Raw genomic sequence first — 17,486 nt, 5'->3', positions numbered from 1 at the left:
CTTAACTTTCATCTTCTCCGGATCCCTAGGGCTCAAATGTACCTTCCAGAAAATCTGGGAGAGATGGAAGAAAAGGAGTTGGAGACTCCCATTTCTACTCCTTTCCTCTTGCCACTGCCTCTAGACCACTCTGAATTTTCTCTGAAGAGCCTGAAGAGACATACTTCTTTTATTTTCTCATCAAATCCATGTTAAGGAAGTGGCAAGAAGGGAGACCAGCCACTGCAAAGCACTGTTCAGCAAAACTCGAGACATTCCTACGGATTGCTTCTTCTGGACAATTTCTAGAACCTTAGTCCATCTGGAGCAAAGTTTAACCTTGAAATTAATCTCTTTGTCCTGCCACTCAACAGCCTTCTGGACACTTTTCAGAGGTACTCATCCACCAGCTAGCCACAGCCTCTCACTGTCCATGCCCCCCCCCAAAGAATCATCTCCTGTCTCCTCATACTGCCCCTCTAACTCCCAAAGCAGGAAAGTTCAAAATGTGTTTCCAAAGAACCGTACTGTAAGATCACCCAAGAGGCTTGTTAAAAATAAAGATTCCTGAGTCAGATCTCTGGGAGTGAGCCAAGGAACCTGCACTTTTAAACAAGCCACCCAAGTGATTCCTACCCACATAAAGTGGTTTTGGAGTCAATAACTTAAGGATATCATTTAGCCAGCTGTAGTCATGGTAAAGCACACCACATTGTCCATTCTTTATTTCTGCCCAACAAATACTTATTGAATGCCTACCATGTATCTAGCACTGGCGTGATTTAACAGTCTTCCAACTACAAAGCACTTAGGGAAAGACACAGTAAACTGTTGTCCTCGGGAAAACCCTCGGAGGATCATGTTATCAGACATCCAAGAAGTTTAGCATTCCTATCTTCAGGATGCTTGTATATCCATCTCTATCCTTGGATGAGTGTGTGTGTGTGTGTGTGTGTGTGTGTGTGTGTGTTGGGACTAAACCCAGGGGCATTCTAACTCTGAGCTACATCCCCACCCCTATTTCATTTTGTATTTAATTTTTTTGGTGGTACTGGGGTTCCTGGAAACCCTTCTACCTCCGGGCTACACTCCCAGACCTATTTTATATTTTTATTTGGAAACAGAGTCTCTTAAGCCAGCAAGGCTGGCTTCGAACCTTCGCGATCCTCCTGTCTCAGCCTCCCAAGTGCGGGGCTTACAAGCCTGCGTCACCATGCCCGGCTTTATTTATTTTGAAACATGGTCTCACTAAGTTGCTGAGGCTGGCTACAAACCTGGGATCCTCCTCTGTCAGCTTCCGAAGTATTGGGATTACAAGCATGCACCACCACACCTGTCTGAGAACTGTATCTTCCTCTTACTTTTTCTTAAACTGACATAAAAGCAAAGACCCCATTCCATTTATTTATTTATTTTAATTTATTGGTACTGGGGATGGAACCCAGGAGCATTCTACCTCCTAGCTATACCCTCAACTACTCCCAGCCCTATATTTTAGCCTTTTTAATTTTTGTTTTTATATATTTATTTTTTGTGGCACTGGGATGAAACCCAGAGGCTTTCTATCTTCGGGCTACACTCCCAGATCTATTTTATATTTTGTTTGGAAACAGGGTCTCACTAAGTAGCTGAGGGCCTCACTAAGTAGCTGAGGCTGGCTTTGAACATGTGCAATCCTCCTGTCTCAGCCTCCCAAGTGCTGGGATTACAAGCATGCGCCATCACGCCTTGCTTTACTGAAACAGGGTCTCACTGAGTTGCAAAGGAGGTAGCTAAGTAGCCAAGGCTGGCTGCGAACCATGATCCTCCTGTCTCAGCCTCCCAAATGCTGGGATCATAAGTGTGCACCACCATGACCGGTTTCCTACCCCTTTTATTTAACCCCAACAGTCAAAAGACATTCCATGTTTTCAGGTTGTAGAGCCAAGAGTTTGAACGTGTTCAAGTGTCTCCATGGGGCAGCACAGTGGGGCTTGTGGAAAGGAGTTGCCAGGTGCTTCTTAGGGGCCACTTTATTTTTATTTTTCATAATGTGTTTTTATTGGTGCACTATAGTCTTATGTCATAATGTAAATCATGTTGAAGGTGACATCATGCACATAGCACTTGGTGCTTCCCCACTTTCCCATTTCCTCCTTCGCAATACAGAGCACTGAGATTGACCTTGGTATATTCACTTATGTACACATAGTCGATGGTAGTATTTCCATTAATGAACCTCAGTCTTCTCCCTCCCCTTCCCTTAGACCACCTCTTTGGCTCCACTGAAGTTTCTCCTCCATTGTCTGCAGTCCTTCTAGTATCCCAATTTAGAGGACACTTTAAACACATGGAAGACCAGTCGGCCATCTTCCACACTTCAGTCTGCAGAAAAGGTATTTACTATTAGAATAGCAGAGAATGGGAGAAAGAGAGAGGGGGGGAGTGTGTGTGTATGGGGTGTCAGAATGAGCACAGGTTGGCTGATGTGGTGGGCAGAATAGGGCAGATTTCAAAGCATTCCTACATCAAACACAACCTGGCAGCCAGGCTCCTCTGCTTTCACCTCCCACAGAGAAATCACAGCACTAGGACTCACAGGGCTGGTGACCCTTGGGAATTCATGGCTCAAACAAGTAATACAATTAGCAAGACATTTCTCCATGCCCAGTGAACATCTGAGACAAACTTTAAGCCAGCTCAAAATAACGTGTATTCACCTATTTCTACATGCATTCCACTCAATAATATCTTCCAATCTCTTCAGAGAATTATAAATTTCTTTTGGAGTAGGGGCTGGGGATGTAGCTGTATGATAGAGGACTGGTCTAGCATTTGTGAGGCCCTGGATTTGATCCCTTCCCTACCCTACAAAAGTGAGATTCTTCTGGAGTAGATTTAGAGTATGGCTAGGACCTGTGTTAGAAATGAATCTCTTGATTTCAGTTTGAGGGTGTATCCTTGCCCCCAAACTTTTCCTAACAGAACATCTTTACATAGTACATAGGTGACAAACATCTGTTTGCTATAACTAGATGACTAGATCTTGCCTTCCAACCTGAGTAAGTCAGGGACCAGCCCAGGAATGGGGGTAGTAACCTTGAGCCTCCGGTGCTGGATATGCAGAAGACTCAAGATTAAAGGGAGTGACGGATGGACAGCATGTAGCTGCACTGCATGGGATTATCAGGGAACTGTGACTGGGTCTGAACAAATACTAAACCTTACAACTTTACAACCAGCCAGGAGTGGTGGTGCCGGCCTGTTATCCCTGTACATGGGAGGCGGAGACAGGAGGATTTCAGTAGTGAAGCAAGCCTCACTCTATTTCAAAATAAAAAATAAAAAGGGCTATGGGGTGTAGATCAAAGGTAGAATGCCTGGGGATTCAATTCCCATTACAAAAAACAAACAAAAAATAAAAATCCCAAATGAAACATTATATCCCCCACTCCAAATCTTCCCACTCCAGTTGCAAGTATAGTATGCATATATACCCTCACTAAAAAAATTATATATCTATATCTATCTATATCTATATCTATATATCCAGGCATCGTGGCACATACCTATAATTCCAGTGCTTGGGAGGCTGAGATAGGAGGATCACAGGTTCAAGGACAACCTCAGCAAGTAGTGAGACTCTTCACAACCAAGTGAGACCATTAAAAAAAAAATAGGACTGGGGGTGTAGTCTGAGGTAGAATGCCCCTGGGTTCAATCCTGTCACACACACACACACACACACACACACACACACACACACACACACACACTTAAAATCTCATTCTCTTCTAGCATACTTTCTATTCTCAACAAAAGCTAAATCTTCAAAATTTTGCTTCAGAGAATTAGTGTATAGTTCAAGGTCCCTTTCGCAATCAAATCCAGGAACTCCAGCAGTGCAGGAAACTCAGACCCCCATAGCTTTGTACTCACTCACAGTCCCCCCCCTCTACCCCACCCCACCCCACCCCACCATCCTTCAGGCCCTTTGGCCTCCCCAGTGTCTCAGTTTCAGCATGCTGTTGTTTATTCACAAGTCCACATCTCTGTAAGGCGCTGGCTCCCTGGACTGTGATGGCTCCTATTCTCCAGACTGCCTCAGAGTGGAATGGAATTTTAGGCAAGGACTCAATCGCTCTTTCATGACAAGTGGATCAGTAAAACAATAATAAGACCTGGGTCACCATAACTTAGAGGCTGTAATAGATCAAGTTTTCAAGGGCACTTGAATAAGCGCACTCTTTCGAGTCTTCATTCACACAAGGTTTAAGGAAACCACCCTCTTTTATTACTACTGTGTGTAAATAACCTTTATTTATTTATTTAACTTCATTTCCTACAGCCCCAAAGAAGAAAGCATTAAGAGATGCTCATGGAAACTGGGAAGTTTGTCAATGTAAAGCTTGTCTTTGTAACCCTTCTATTCTCCGTTTCCCGTGCCAATTGCACTTTTATTTCCCGTCTCTCTGCACTCAGTAAACAAAACCATATTATCAAGGGAAAGACGTGAGCCCATTAACATTGCGAGCCCTCAGATTTCACTCGCAGGAGACGACGCAGCACTTATCTGATGGAACAGAAGCTTTAATTGCTTCAAGGTACAAGCCGGTCCAAACCTCTCAGCTCTGCGGGGTCCCTGGGAAGCCTCTGCGCGCACAGCCCTGAGTCTCTGAAAGCGTGCGCGGGCCGGGTGCGCCAGCCTCCCACAGCGCACCGAGGGCGCATTCGGCCTCAGCGACGGATGCTCTATTCTGACTAGTCAGAGTGGGAAATCTGCTGAGCTTCCCTAGAAGGCAGAACACTTATTTTCTGTCCAAATCAAAACCTGGCACCGCCCTCATCCTCCCGCCACAAAATTGGAAAGGGTGGAGGAAGTGGAAGGGAATTCCGCGAGGTAACCACGAAGAGAAAACCTAGCAGAAAAGTGACGCCCAGCACTTAACAGCAGAAATGTGGCCCGAGGAGTCGAAGGGAAAGCGAAGTTAAAGCAAACATCTGCCCCAGGTTTAGGAGAGGGCTAACTAACCCCAGCCCCAAGAAAACCGAAAGCGCGCGAGCGGAGGGAGGAAGGGAAGAGCGACTTTACCTGCGGCGCTGGGCGGAGCAGTCCCCGCGGCCCGCGCCAGACCCCGCTCGCCCCTGGCGCACCCGGGCGCCCACAACCCCGCCCAGGAGCCCGGACAGCCGGCCCTGCCGCCCCACCCCCCGGCCTCCCCGTCGCCACCCCGCGGCCCGCCTTTCTCCCGCCACCTCGCCCAGCCGGGCCTGGGGCCCGCGTCCCTCGGGCTGGGCGCCGGGCCGCCCCCCGCGGGCCGGGCGGAGTTGGGCGCGCGGTGCGGAGAGCGCGCCCATTGGCCGGCCGGCGCCACGTGGCCGCCCCCGCGGGTATATGAGGCCACTGTTTACCCCGGCGCGCCCGGCATGGCTCGGCGGGGGCGGCTCGGGTAGGCGGGAGGGCGGCTCCAGGAGGCCATGAGCTCCTACCTGGAGTACGTGCCGTGCGGCGGCAGCGGGGTCGGCGGAGACCTGCTCACTTTCGCCCCGAAGTTGTGCCGCGCCGACGCCGGGCCCGCGGCCCTGCAGCCCGCCTTCCCCCTGGGCGGCGGCGACCGCGCCTTCGCCGGCTGCCTGCCCCCCGCCGCGCCCCGGCCGCCCGCGCCGCCCTCGGCCGCGCCCAGGTACGCGCCCTGCGGCCTGGAGGGCGCCTTCGAGCCGCGCGCCGCACCTGCCGCCGGGGGCGCGGACCTGGGCTTCCTGGGGCCCGGGCCCGCCTTCGACTTCCCCGGGGCGCTCGGGCGGCCGGCGGACGACGGCGGGCACGTCCACTACGCCGCCTCGGCCGTGTTCTCCGGCGGCGGCTCCTTCCTCCTCAGCGGCCAGGTGGACTATGCGGCCTTCGGGGAGCCGGGCCCTTTCCCCGCCTGTCTCAAAGAGCCAGCAGACGGCCGCCCCGGGGCCTTCCAGACCGCGTCCCCCGCCCCCGGGGCGTACCCCAAGTCCGTCTCTCCCACCTCTGGCCTCCCCGCCGCCTTCAGCACATTTGAGTGGATGAAGGTGAAGAGGAACGCCCCTAGGAAAAGTAAGTACGCGGGCGCTGAGGTGCAGGTTTCTGGGGTTGGAGAAGGAGCCTCCCCAGCGGAAACGCGGACCTTCCGCTGCCTTATTCAAACTGGCCAAGTCTATTAAATATGCCTCGGGTCCAGGCTCGGAAAATATGCCAGGCTCTGTTATTAGCTCTCCGTGGAGCGTTCCTTCAGGCACACGGTGTTCATAAAGACCGGGAGGGTTGCTCTGTGCCTGCGATTACAGCTCTAGCCCCGCTGCTAGCCGGAGCAGTGTCCTCTTCCCCGTTGACGCCCTGTCTTTGCGTTGCAGGCAAACTCTCTGAGTTTGGAGCCACCAGCCCGTCCAGCGCGATCCGCACGAATTTCAGCACCAAACAACTGACAGAACTGGAGAAAGAGTTTCATTTCAATAAGTACTTAACTCGAGCCCGACGCATCGAGATCGCCAACTGCTTGCAGCTAAATGACACCCAAGTCAAAATCTGGTTCCAGAACCGTAGGATGAAACAGAAGAAAAGGGAACGAGAAGGGCTTCTGGCTGCAGCCACCCCGATGGCCTCCCTCCAACTTGCCCTTTCTGGACCGAGTCTCACAAAGCCTGGCAGGAATCCCGGGAGCCCTTCTCTGGCCCAAGAGCCTTCCTGAGGTTCAGTCTTGAGGCTAAGGAACCACGGCCTGCAGAACTCACAGGCTGCCCCCTCCCCTGTATAACTTAGGAACTCATTTTGGGATGGAGGTGGGCATAGGCAGAAATCTATAGGGATTTCACCTGGGAAAGGACATATGAGTTGGTTTCTGAGTACCAGGCTGTGTGTGTACAGGTATTAGTTCAATGTCTCTTAAGCCACGTCTTTGCATATTATTTGTGTCTTATCAGGGACAAAAGGCCCAGCTCCACTGCAGTGTTGCCTAACTTAGTCAAATGCAGTTCTTGGGTGCAGAGTGGCAGACCATTCGTTCACGTTCTGTCAACCCTCTGATGTGCTCAGAAGAGCACCTGCCCAAAAGTTTTCCTGGTTTAATTGAAAGGACAGGCTACATATATCCAGCTTCTTGAGATGACCAAAGCTAGATAGGATCTCCTTGATGTAGCTTAGCTGCTTCAATGATGATCTTCACATTTGCACTCCAGCTTTTTTGTTTTTGTTTTTAAGCAGTTTCTACCTCTCCATGTGCCTGAGTGAAGATACAATCGCTGTTTAGTTAGTAGCTGAACAAATCCACAGAGTGGATAAAGATTTGAATCTGAACTACATCTTGACATGAGTTACTCGAACTTGAATGTAAATATATACAGTATGTATATTTTTAAAATGGCTTGCTTGCAGTGAACTTGTATATGACATTTAATGTCAGCATGTAAAGGGTTTGTAATAAAAATGACAGAATCCACTACTATGCTTTTCCTTACAGTCTTTTCATCTTGACTTTCTTTGAAATTGATTCAGTTTCCTCTATAATTTCTTGATTCTGCTTTGAGAATTTTACATTGATAACTTTTTTTTTTTTTAAGAAACGATACTTGGGCTGGGATGTAGCTCAGTGGTAAAGTGCTAGCCTGGCAAGGGCACTGCCCTGGATTCGATCCCCAGTCCAAAATGACAAAAAAAAGACCCCCTTTAAAAAATAAGCTTAAAAATGGTACTTGTGCACACATAACTGCAAGCTAGAGACAGTTATCTGAACAATTTAAGGGAGAAAACTATTCTGCCGAATATCCAAATAGCTAAGGGAACACTTTCCTTCTCTTCAGTGCCCTCATTGGAAGGTGAGTAGACAGGACATTCACTTCGGGGTTAGGTATCCCTTGTAGGAATGTTGTAAAGCCAGGCATCAACAGGATCTCCACGTTCTTTTTGCCTTCTGTCCTCAAACGGAAAAGGAAAGGCAGCCTGAAGGGAATTTTGTCTCTTGGTTAGTGTTCTCTGGAAAGGCAGTTGCACATCGGAAAGTTCTTAGTGACCGAATTTTCATTTCCAATGTCAAATTTTACAAAGAAGGCCCAGAGAGGCCAGCAATCAGAGCTCTCAACTTCTATAACCCAGACTGAACACCTCTCAGAGAGAAATCACAAGGGCTGCCTTCTGGTTTAAAAAATGAAAAATTTCAAATGAATTTTTTTGGAAGAGGTAAAGCCATAGAATTTGAAAGTAGATAAGAGGGAATGTGATATTAAAAAAAAAAAAAAAAAAACTCAGAGCTGGGTGTGGTGGCGCATACTTGTAATCCCAGCACTTGGCAGGCTGATACAGGAGGATTGCACAGGTTTGAAGCCAGCCTCAGCTACTTAGGCTCTCAGCAACTTAGACCCTGCTTCAAAGTAAAATATAAAACAGGTTGGAGGTGTAGCCCAGAGGTAGAGGCCCCTGGGTTCCATTCCCAGGACCATTAAAAAAAAAAAAAAACCTATTATTTCTGTTTAGTTCCTTCCCCCTAGCTCCCATCCCTGAAACATCCATAGTTGACCATGCTTCAGTTGTGGTCACCGAAATATGAAAAAAATGCAATGTTAATACATAAGAGCAAATGGATACTTGAGACAGTTCTCAAGGTTAGGTCATTTCCCTCACTTTATCACTGTATCTTTAATGTCTCTGTATAGCTCAACAGAAAGATTTAAAGGCCCAAATAAGGCAGATAAGAACCTCAGCTCTTCTTTTAGCTAGATTTCCAGATTCCAGTGTAATGTTTCAAATCTAATCATTTAGAGGCTAAACAATAGTGGAGGGTTATTATATACTTTTCCTATAAAACAGCAATATGATATTTGTTTTAGAATTTTGAAATTGTTCTTTGCACCTACATTTCTTGGGGATGCTAGAGGTTGAAACCAGGGGTGTTTTACCTCTGAGCCACATCCCCAGCTCTCTATTTTTTTTTTTTTTTTGCAGTACTGGGAATGGAGCCCAGGATCATTCTACCTCTAAGCTGTACCTCCAGTTCTATTTTTTATTCTTTATTTTGAAACGGTCTCACTGAGTTGCAAAGAGCCTCACTAAGTAGCTGAGGCTGTCCACAAACTATAATCCTCCTGTCTCAGCCCCCCAAATGCTGGGATTACAAACATGTGCCACCACACTGGCTATTTTATTTTTTATTTGAAAGCAGGATCTCACAAACTTGCCGAAAACCTATCTACATTTCTGAGGCTGGCTTTGAACCTATGATACTCCTGTCTCAGCCTTTCAAGTACTGGGATTACAGGTGTGTACAACCATGCTCAGCTTTGCACCTACAATTTAATGGAGTCAAAGGAATAAAATTATCAAACAAACTTAGCTGATTAGAGGGAAAAGTTATCACTTAAAAAGTAGGCCTGAAAGCTGGGTGTGGTGGCACAGATTTGTAATCCCCATGCTTGGGAGGCGGAAACAGGAGGATTGCGCAGGTTCGAAGCCAGCTGTGCTGGTTTAAGAGACCCTGTTTCCAAATAAAAATATAAAATAGGTCTGGGAGTATAGCCCAGAGGTAGAAGGGCTTCCAGGAACCCAAGTACCACCAAAAAAAAAAAAAAAAAAAAAAAAAAAAGTCTGAAGCCGGGTGTGGTAGCGCATACCTGTAATCCCAGCACTTGGGAGGCTGAGACAGAAGGATTGCCCAGGTTCAAAGCCAGCCTCAGCTACTGAGTGAGGATCTCAGCAACTTAGTGAGACCCTGTTTCCAATTAAAATACAAAATAGATCTGGAAGTGTAGCCCGGAGGTAGAAGGCCCCTGGGTTCCATCCCCAGTACCAAAGGGGGGGGGGAGTATGAGCCCGGTGTGGTGGCACACGCTTGTAATCCCAGCATTTGGGAGGCTAAAACAGGAGGGTTGTTGGCAGATGGCAGTTCCCAGACAGCCTCAGCTACTTAGTGAGGCCCTTTGCCACTCTGTTTCAAAATAAAGAATAAAAAAAATAGGGCTGGGGATGTAGCTCAGAGGTAGAATGCTCCTGTGTTCCATCCCCAGTACTGCAAAAGAAAAAAAAAAAAGTAGGTCTACTGCCTGAGCCTGCCGGCAAGAGTAGGGGTTCTGAAGTGAGGCGTGAGGATGAAGAGTTTTTAACCCTAATGTGGGGGAGCTGCCACCCTACTATCTCTACTGGTCGACCCCTGTTCATGGGTCAATATTTCCTACGGGTCGACGACTATGCCTGGGTCAGTATTCTCTATTGCGCTGACACTCCTGGCCAACACAACTTCTGGGTCAATCTCGTCTTTATTGCGCCGACGCCGACTCTAGGTTTGTTTTTCCAGAGGTATTTATACACAGCTACAAGTCAATCAACATTTTCGTGCCATCACCATCGGAATACAATATAGACCAATACAAAACACATAGTACAGATAGGTCAATCAGTGCCCTCGTGTCATCACCACCTGATCTTCTCTCAGACCTTTTTGAACTTTCCATAACCCCAAACCTTGTTGACTCTGGGCAAAGGACAGTCAGCTGAGTCAGAGACACCAATCTAGGGGAAGGCCTTAATGGCTCCCAACAGTCTACAGCTGGGCATGGGGGCTCACACTTGAAATCCCAGTATTTAGGAAGCTGAGGCAGGTTGGTGGCCAGTCTGCATCTTAGTGAGAATTTGTTTCAAAATAAAAAATATAAAAGAAAATAGGGCTGGGAGAATAGCTCAGAGGTAGAATGCCTCTGGGTTCTATCCCTAGTATCTCCCCTCCCCCTACCATACTCACAAAAGTAGGCCTGTCAGCCAGGTGCAATGGTGCACATCTGTAATACATGGGAGGCTGAGATAGGAGGATTCCAGGTTTTCAACCAGTCTCAGCAATTTAGCAAGACACTGTTTCAAAATAAAAAATGAAAAGGGCTGGGAGATGTAGCTCAGAGGTAGAATAGAATACTCCTGGGTTCTATCCCCAGTACCAGAAAGTAAGAAAGGAAGAACTTTCAATATAATTTTTATGTTTTTATCAACTGCCTTTCAATAAGCCTTGTTTAAAAATACAGCCCTCCCAAACCCCAGCTTTGCAGCTATTTAAAAGACTTGTTATAAGACCTGTGATCTTTCCATCCTGAGCTTCCTTGCAGTGGCCTTTGACATGGTAGTGTTTCCTTTTTAATAAATGTACAACTAAACAACAACAACAACAAAATATCAACACACTTGGTCATTTCCTTAACCTACCACCCTTTCTCTGTGAAGATAAAACTTTTCCTTTTGAAGCTAGTACTAGCACTTAACAGTCATGATGGATGTTTTCCTTGATGAAGGTGGCTATTTTGACATACATATAATGCTGTGCTATGAATCAGGCCAATATTAGCTATTTTTGACCAACCCGAGGGATCTTTAAAAGCTTTCTTAATGCAGATCACTATACAGCTATATTCAGTATTAGGCAAAGTCCTGGCTGGAAATAAGGAGGAACTAGGTGACCTCTGGAGGTCCCTTTCAGCAATGAAATGCTACAGAAACATTTCAATGACTTCTGCATATTTTATTTTAGGCCTGCCTGTCTTTGGAAGAGGGTTTGGTTCTAAGAAAGCAACTGTAAGCCAGACGTGGTGGTGCACACTTGTAATCCCAGCACTTGGGAGGCTGAGACAGAAGGATCATGGTTCACGGACAGCCTCAGCTACTTAGGCTCCTTGCAACTCAGTGAGACCCTGTTTCAAAAAATAAAGAAAAAATAGGGCTGGGGGTGTATCTTGGAGGTAGAATAACTCTGGGGTTCATCCCCAGTACCGCAAAAAATTAAAAAAAAAGCAACTGCAGTCTCTAGGATTACGGTGGAACTGTGTCTATACAGGAAAAGTGAACTTTAGACATTATCAAATACATCTTGTCATGTAGATCATTTACAGAACTTTCCCCTTCCCATTATTCAGAGTTTTGAGTTATTTCACATCAGACCTCCATACAGTATGAGGTTACTGTGCAAACTGTGAAAACAATCCCATTTCTATTTTACAAGATTTCAAACTAAGTATGCTAATTCACCCCCTAGTCATCTGTGCAAGAATGAATACACAGTGGACAGTCCTGGCTGTTGTATAATTAACTATTCAATGTCCCTTTGTCTTCATATAATGACCATGTGTCTACTTTTCTGGATTCAGGGTAATTGGGAATGAGGAAAAAGAAGGCATTTAGCAACACAAAGTTTCTATAACTTGAGTTCTAGTAAATGAAAGCCTTGATGTAAAAATCTAAAGCAATGTCACCTAAATTTTCAAAAGATTAATTGTGTGTGATTTATTCTGCCTCAAACTCAAATATGGTGAGTCCCGACACCAGAAGAGTTATGTCAGATTATCCTGAAATTAGAAAAAAGAAGCAGGCTTGAGTAAGGTGCATTAGCTCTGAAGTTCTTAATTATTTCTCATGGTCAGAGAAATGCTCTATATTTGCTGAATATTGAATTGGAAAACCTCAGGGTCTAATCAGGTTCAAGAAAGATGTTTAGTCTGACCACAGACCTCTCAACAAGAAAAATGCCCATTGTTAAAACTTTATTTGTGGTTTTAAAGTAAAACCATAGTGGACATATCTCACAAATAATGATAAATCTCCATCTAAATAGAAATCAAGATTTTCATGTTTGTTTTTTTTTTTACCTCTATCATGTTTCCAAGACATAAAAATGCAACAAATATGCAAAATAGCTCTATTTGACATGTCATTTGTAATTGCTTTTTAAGTTATACTTGTTATCAGAAAGACAATTTCAATAGAAACTGACTAAATTCAATAACAAATCAAGAGGAAAAAAGTCCTAAATATTGACATGAAAAGGAAGATCTATTACTTTGTATTTCAACATTCATCACCTCTTCACTTCTAAAAATCTTATTGAGTCGGCATGGTGGCCACGCTTGTAATCCCAGCATTTGGGGCACTGAGACAGGAGGATCACCATTTCCAGACAGCCTCAGCTACTGAGCGAGGCCCTTTGCAACTCAGTGAGACCTTGTTTCAAAATAAAGAATAAGGCCGGGCGTGGTGGCGCACGCTTGTAATTCCCACGCTTGGGAGGCGGAGACAGGAGGATCGCGCAGGTTCGAAGCCAGCCGCGCTGGTTTACGCGACCCTGTTTCAAAATATAAAAAAATAGGTCTGGGAGTGTAGCCCGGAGGTAGAAGGGCTTCCAGGAACCCCAGTACCACCAAAAAATAAAGAAAGAAAGAATAAAAATAGGGCTGGGGTGTAGCTTAGAAGTAATCTTATTGATATAATTTGGAAAGGCAGGTGTTATGGTTTGAATCTGAAATTATCCCAAAAAAAAACATGTGCTAAATTAAAGGCTCAGTCGCCAGCCAGTGGCATTTTTGGAGGTGGTGGGACCTTTAGGAGGTGGGAAGGTGGAACCTAGCTGAAGGAAACAGGTCATTGTGGGTGTGGGTGTGGCTTTGAAGAGTATATTGGGACTCAGACTCCTCTCCTCTCCTCTCCCCTCCTCTCCTGTCTCTCTCTTCTTTCTCATCGTCCAGAGGTAAGCAATTTTGCTCCATATGCATTTCCTGCCGCAATGTTCTGCTTCACCATGAGCCACGGGATCATGGATCAAAACCTCTGAAACTGAATAATAAATCTTTTCTCCTTTAAGTTGTTTATCTTGGGTATTTTGTTACAGCAATGAAAGACTGACTAACAAGGAAGGCTAAAGAGTGGCCATTTAAATGTGCGACAATAAAACAAGTCACTGGCACCTTTGAGGCATTTCTAGAGGGCAATTGACTTTTTAGCATATTCTATTTTTAGTAGTTTTGTAGGGCCTAAGCTTATACAGTTGGGGGGATCCCTTTAAGAAAACAAATACAGAATTATGAATACAAAAACTGCTAAGGCATCTCCTAGGACCTGGAAGGAAGGGCCTAGGTCAGTGAAGATAAGGAATGAGGCAGGAGGCCAGTCTGAGTAACATGGTGAAACTGTCTCAAAAAAAAGAGTTTAAGAAACTTCAGTTTCCTTGGGTTCATGGGAATCCATCTTGTCCCAGTCCTCTGAACAGTTGCTTTATCCCATTCATACAATATCAGTGATTGTCTTTCTCCAACGCCTTGGAGTCAGAGCCACTGTTTGTGTCTTCTAAATGCATCAAATAGCAGATAATGCGACAAGGAAAGTTGGTGCCTGTGGCATTCTCTAAGCACTGAGTTCTTCTGGGTTCAGCTGACTCCACTACCTGATAATGGGAGCCCACCCCACCCGGGAGGCCCTGTGCTGTTGTGTTTCATTCTCAGAGAGAGAAACAAAAGACAAAGGTTTAGGAGAAGGCACAGATTGCTGTTAGCTTCTAAGCATTTTCTAGAAGGATGGAATCACTGAGGCTGAAGTGAAAGAACCTCAAAAAGAGAATGAATTGCCAGGCGTGGTGGTGCACACCTGTAATCCCAATACTTAGAAGGCTGAGATGGGAGCTCAGAAGTTTGAGGCCAGCCTCAGTAACTTAATAAGACCCTGTCTCAAAATTAAGAAAAAATAATAAACGGGCTGTGAGCATAGCTCAGTGGCAGAGCACCCCTAGGTTTAATCTTTACCACCATAAAAAACAACCAAAACCAACCAAACAGAACAACAACAAAACAAAACAAACAACAACAAAAAACACAGAATGTAGCTATTAAGGGAGGAGACCTGGATCTTTAGCCCTGGTTGTTTTCTTATCAAAAGAAACAATAACTTCCTGGTCTCAGTTTCTTCTATAAAATGAAGGAGATTGGTCTGGATGATCATTAAGTTTCTTACCACCTTATTATTCCTCCACAGTGCTTTACTCTGATAATTATTGCTGAAAAGATTATTTAACAATATGTCTCTATAAGATTAATAACAAGAGGCTATGATTAAAGCAATATATGCATCTTTAAAAATTAACCTATTTGACTTTACAATGCATGTCTGTGAACTAGGTAATGTTTCCTATTGGTCCTGACTTATTGAATAAAAAGGTATCAATGGTGAGAGCCTCTACCAGATAATTACTTCTGCTTGAGCAGATAAACTAGGGTCCAATAAGAAACTTTCAAATGGTTGTAAATAAGCATTCTATGTTTAGATTTTTCAAACTCCTTGCCCTTAATTTCCTACTTAAAGTTGACAACTTTCAGAATACAGGGTTAACCTTGAATGCTTTCTCTTCCCCCTCCCCCCCCTTTTTTTTTGGTGGTACTGGGGGTGGAACCCAGAGGCTTTTCTACCTCCAGGCTATACTCCCAGACCTACTTTATACTTTATTTAGAAACAGGGTCTCACTAAGTTGCTGAGAGCCTCACTAAGTAGCTGAGACTGGCTTCGAACCTGTGCGATCCTCCTGTTTCAGCCTCCCAAGGGCAGGGATTACAAGCGTGCGCCATCACGCCAGGCCTTTCTCTTCCTATAAATTATGAGATTCTGAAGTGAAGGCTCTGTTTGGTTGAAGAAAAGAGATAGGGCCAATTGAATCTCTTCTCCTTTCCATTAGTCACCAAACCCTGCTTTTTTCCCCTCAAAATTTCTTGCTCCACTTTTCTTTCTCCACTGGCTCAGGCTTTATCATCTCCCACTCAGCAATGCACCTGATGCCTTCCTGGTCTCCTGGGTCAGTCCATTGGAAGCCCCACCTTCACTGTGGTGTTTCACTTCAACTTCTAAGGAGCTCCCAAGTTGCTAGGGTCAGAAACTCAGGTATTTTCAGCTTGGGATTCAAAGACCTCACCATTTGTATCCAACCATCTTTTCCCTGTTAATTTCACACAGTTGCCTAACACAGAACTTTCTAGTTACAGAGGTCTGTTCATTCTCTTCCTGAAGAAACTTGGATTTTTCTTTTTTTTTTTTTTTTCCAGAAGTGGGGATTGAACCCAGGGGAATTCTACCTCCGAGCTACATCCCCAGATCTATTTTTTTTAATTCTTTATTTTGAAAAAGGGTCTCAACTGAGTTGCAAACAGCTTCATTAAGTAGCTGAGGCTGTCTGCGAACAATGATCCTCCTGTCTCAGCCTCCCAAATGCTGGGATTACAAGCGTGCTCCACCACGCCCGGCTGGCTCATGATGTTTTTATTTCTTATAATTACTCCCACCTTTTCTCTGCCTATCAAAAAAGTCATCCTTGATTTATTTCATTTTCTCATTTTTATGGTACTGGGAATTTAACCCAGAGCCCCACAAATGCATCCCAAAGTCATCTTTTATTATCTAACTCTAATCCCACCACTTCTGTGAAACATTTTTTCTTCCATGCAAATTTAAAGTGATCTTCTATAGCATTTATTACTCATATTACTTGTTTAGCACTTAGAATCTACTGCCATTTTATGAGAAATCAGTTTCTCTTTTTTTCCCTATCCTCTTTCATTAGTTCTTTCTGTAGATAGGTCTCTCGCTGGATACTTTATACATTATAATGGTCTTACACTATTTGCTGAATGTTGAACCTGATTTTTATTAGACTCAAAACTTGAAGTGGTATAAGGGTCTCTCCTACCAGTTTACCAGGTAAAGAAAATTATAAGGATTTATTTGCTAAATATTTTCTTATATTTATATTAACATTGACTTTTTTTTTTTGTACTGGGTATGGAACCCAGGGCCTCGCACATGCTAGGCAAGTGCTCTACCACTGAACTTTATCCCCAATCTTTTTATTTTATTCTGAGACAGCGTCTTACTAAATTTCTCAAGTTGGCTTTGAAAAGATGGTTGATACAAATGCCTCTGCCTCCTGAGTAGCTGGGATCATAGGTGCATACTACAATTCATGTTCACATAACTGATTCTTGACAACATAATAAAATACAAATAGAAAGGGAGGAGCTAGAAGCAGGGAGAACTGCAGACTTGCCTCCTTGTACTTTGTAAACCAACAAAGAAGAATGATCTGAGTATGGTGGTACATCCCTGCAATCCCAGTACTTGGGAGGCTGAAACAGGAGGACAGCAGGTTCACGGCCCATTTCAGCAACTTAGCAAAACTCTTTCAAAATAAAAAATAAAGCTGGGTGTGGTGGCACACACTTGTAGTCTAGTACTTGGGTGGCTGAGACAGGAGGATCACAGTTCATCACCAGCCTCAGCTACTTAGTGAGGCTTTCTGCAACTTAGTGAGACCCTGTTTCAAAATAAAGAATAAAAGCTGATATGGTGGTGCATTCTTGTAATCCCAGCATTTGGGAGGCTGAGACAGGAGGATTTCGGTTTACGGACCGCCTCAGCTACTACTTAGGGAGGTCCTTTGCAACTCAGTGAGACCCTATTTCAAAATAAATAATAAAAAACAAGGATGGGGGTATAGCTTGAAGGTATATGCCCCTAGGTTCCACCCCCAATACTCCAAAAAATAAAAAATAAAGAATAAAAAATAAGGTTGGGGGTGTAGCTCGGAGGTAGAATGTCCCTGGGTTCTATCCCCAGTACCACACACACACACACAATTAAAACAAAAAAAATAAAATAAAATAAAATAAAAAGGGCTGAGAGTGTACATTAGAGGTAGAATGCCACTGGGTTCAATCTCCAGTACCAAAAA

At 44.8% G+C, this 17,486-nt stretch overlaps 1 protein-coding gene across 1 annotated transcript; it reads left to right on the top strand.

The window, feature by feature from the left end:
• Positions 1–5,436: 5,436 nt before the first annotated feature.
• Positions 5,437–6,674, top strand: HOXD1 (homeobox D1; the record flags this gene model as incomplete). Its single annotated transcript, XM_080689254.1, has 2 exons — positions 5,437–6,043; positions 6,340–6,674. The coding sequence occupies 2 exons, from the start codon at positions 5,437–5,439 to the stop codon at positions 6,672–6,674; spliced, it is 942 nt and encodes a 313-aa protein (XP_080545380.1).
• Positions 6,675–17,486: the final 10,812 nt, after the last annotated feature.

The sequence above is a fragment of the Muscardinus avellanarius genome, assembly GCF_963383645.1.
Source record: "Muscardinus avellanarius genome assembly, chromosome: 2".
Lineage (NCBI taxonomy): Eukaryota > Metazoa > Chordata > Mammalia > Rodentia > Gliridae > Muscardinus > Muscardinus avellanarius.
Note: the sequence above shows the minus strand (reverse complement) of the source record. Positions and strands in the feature narration are given on the sequence as shown.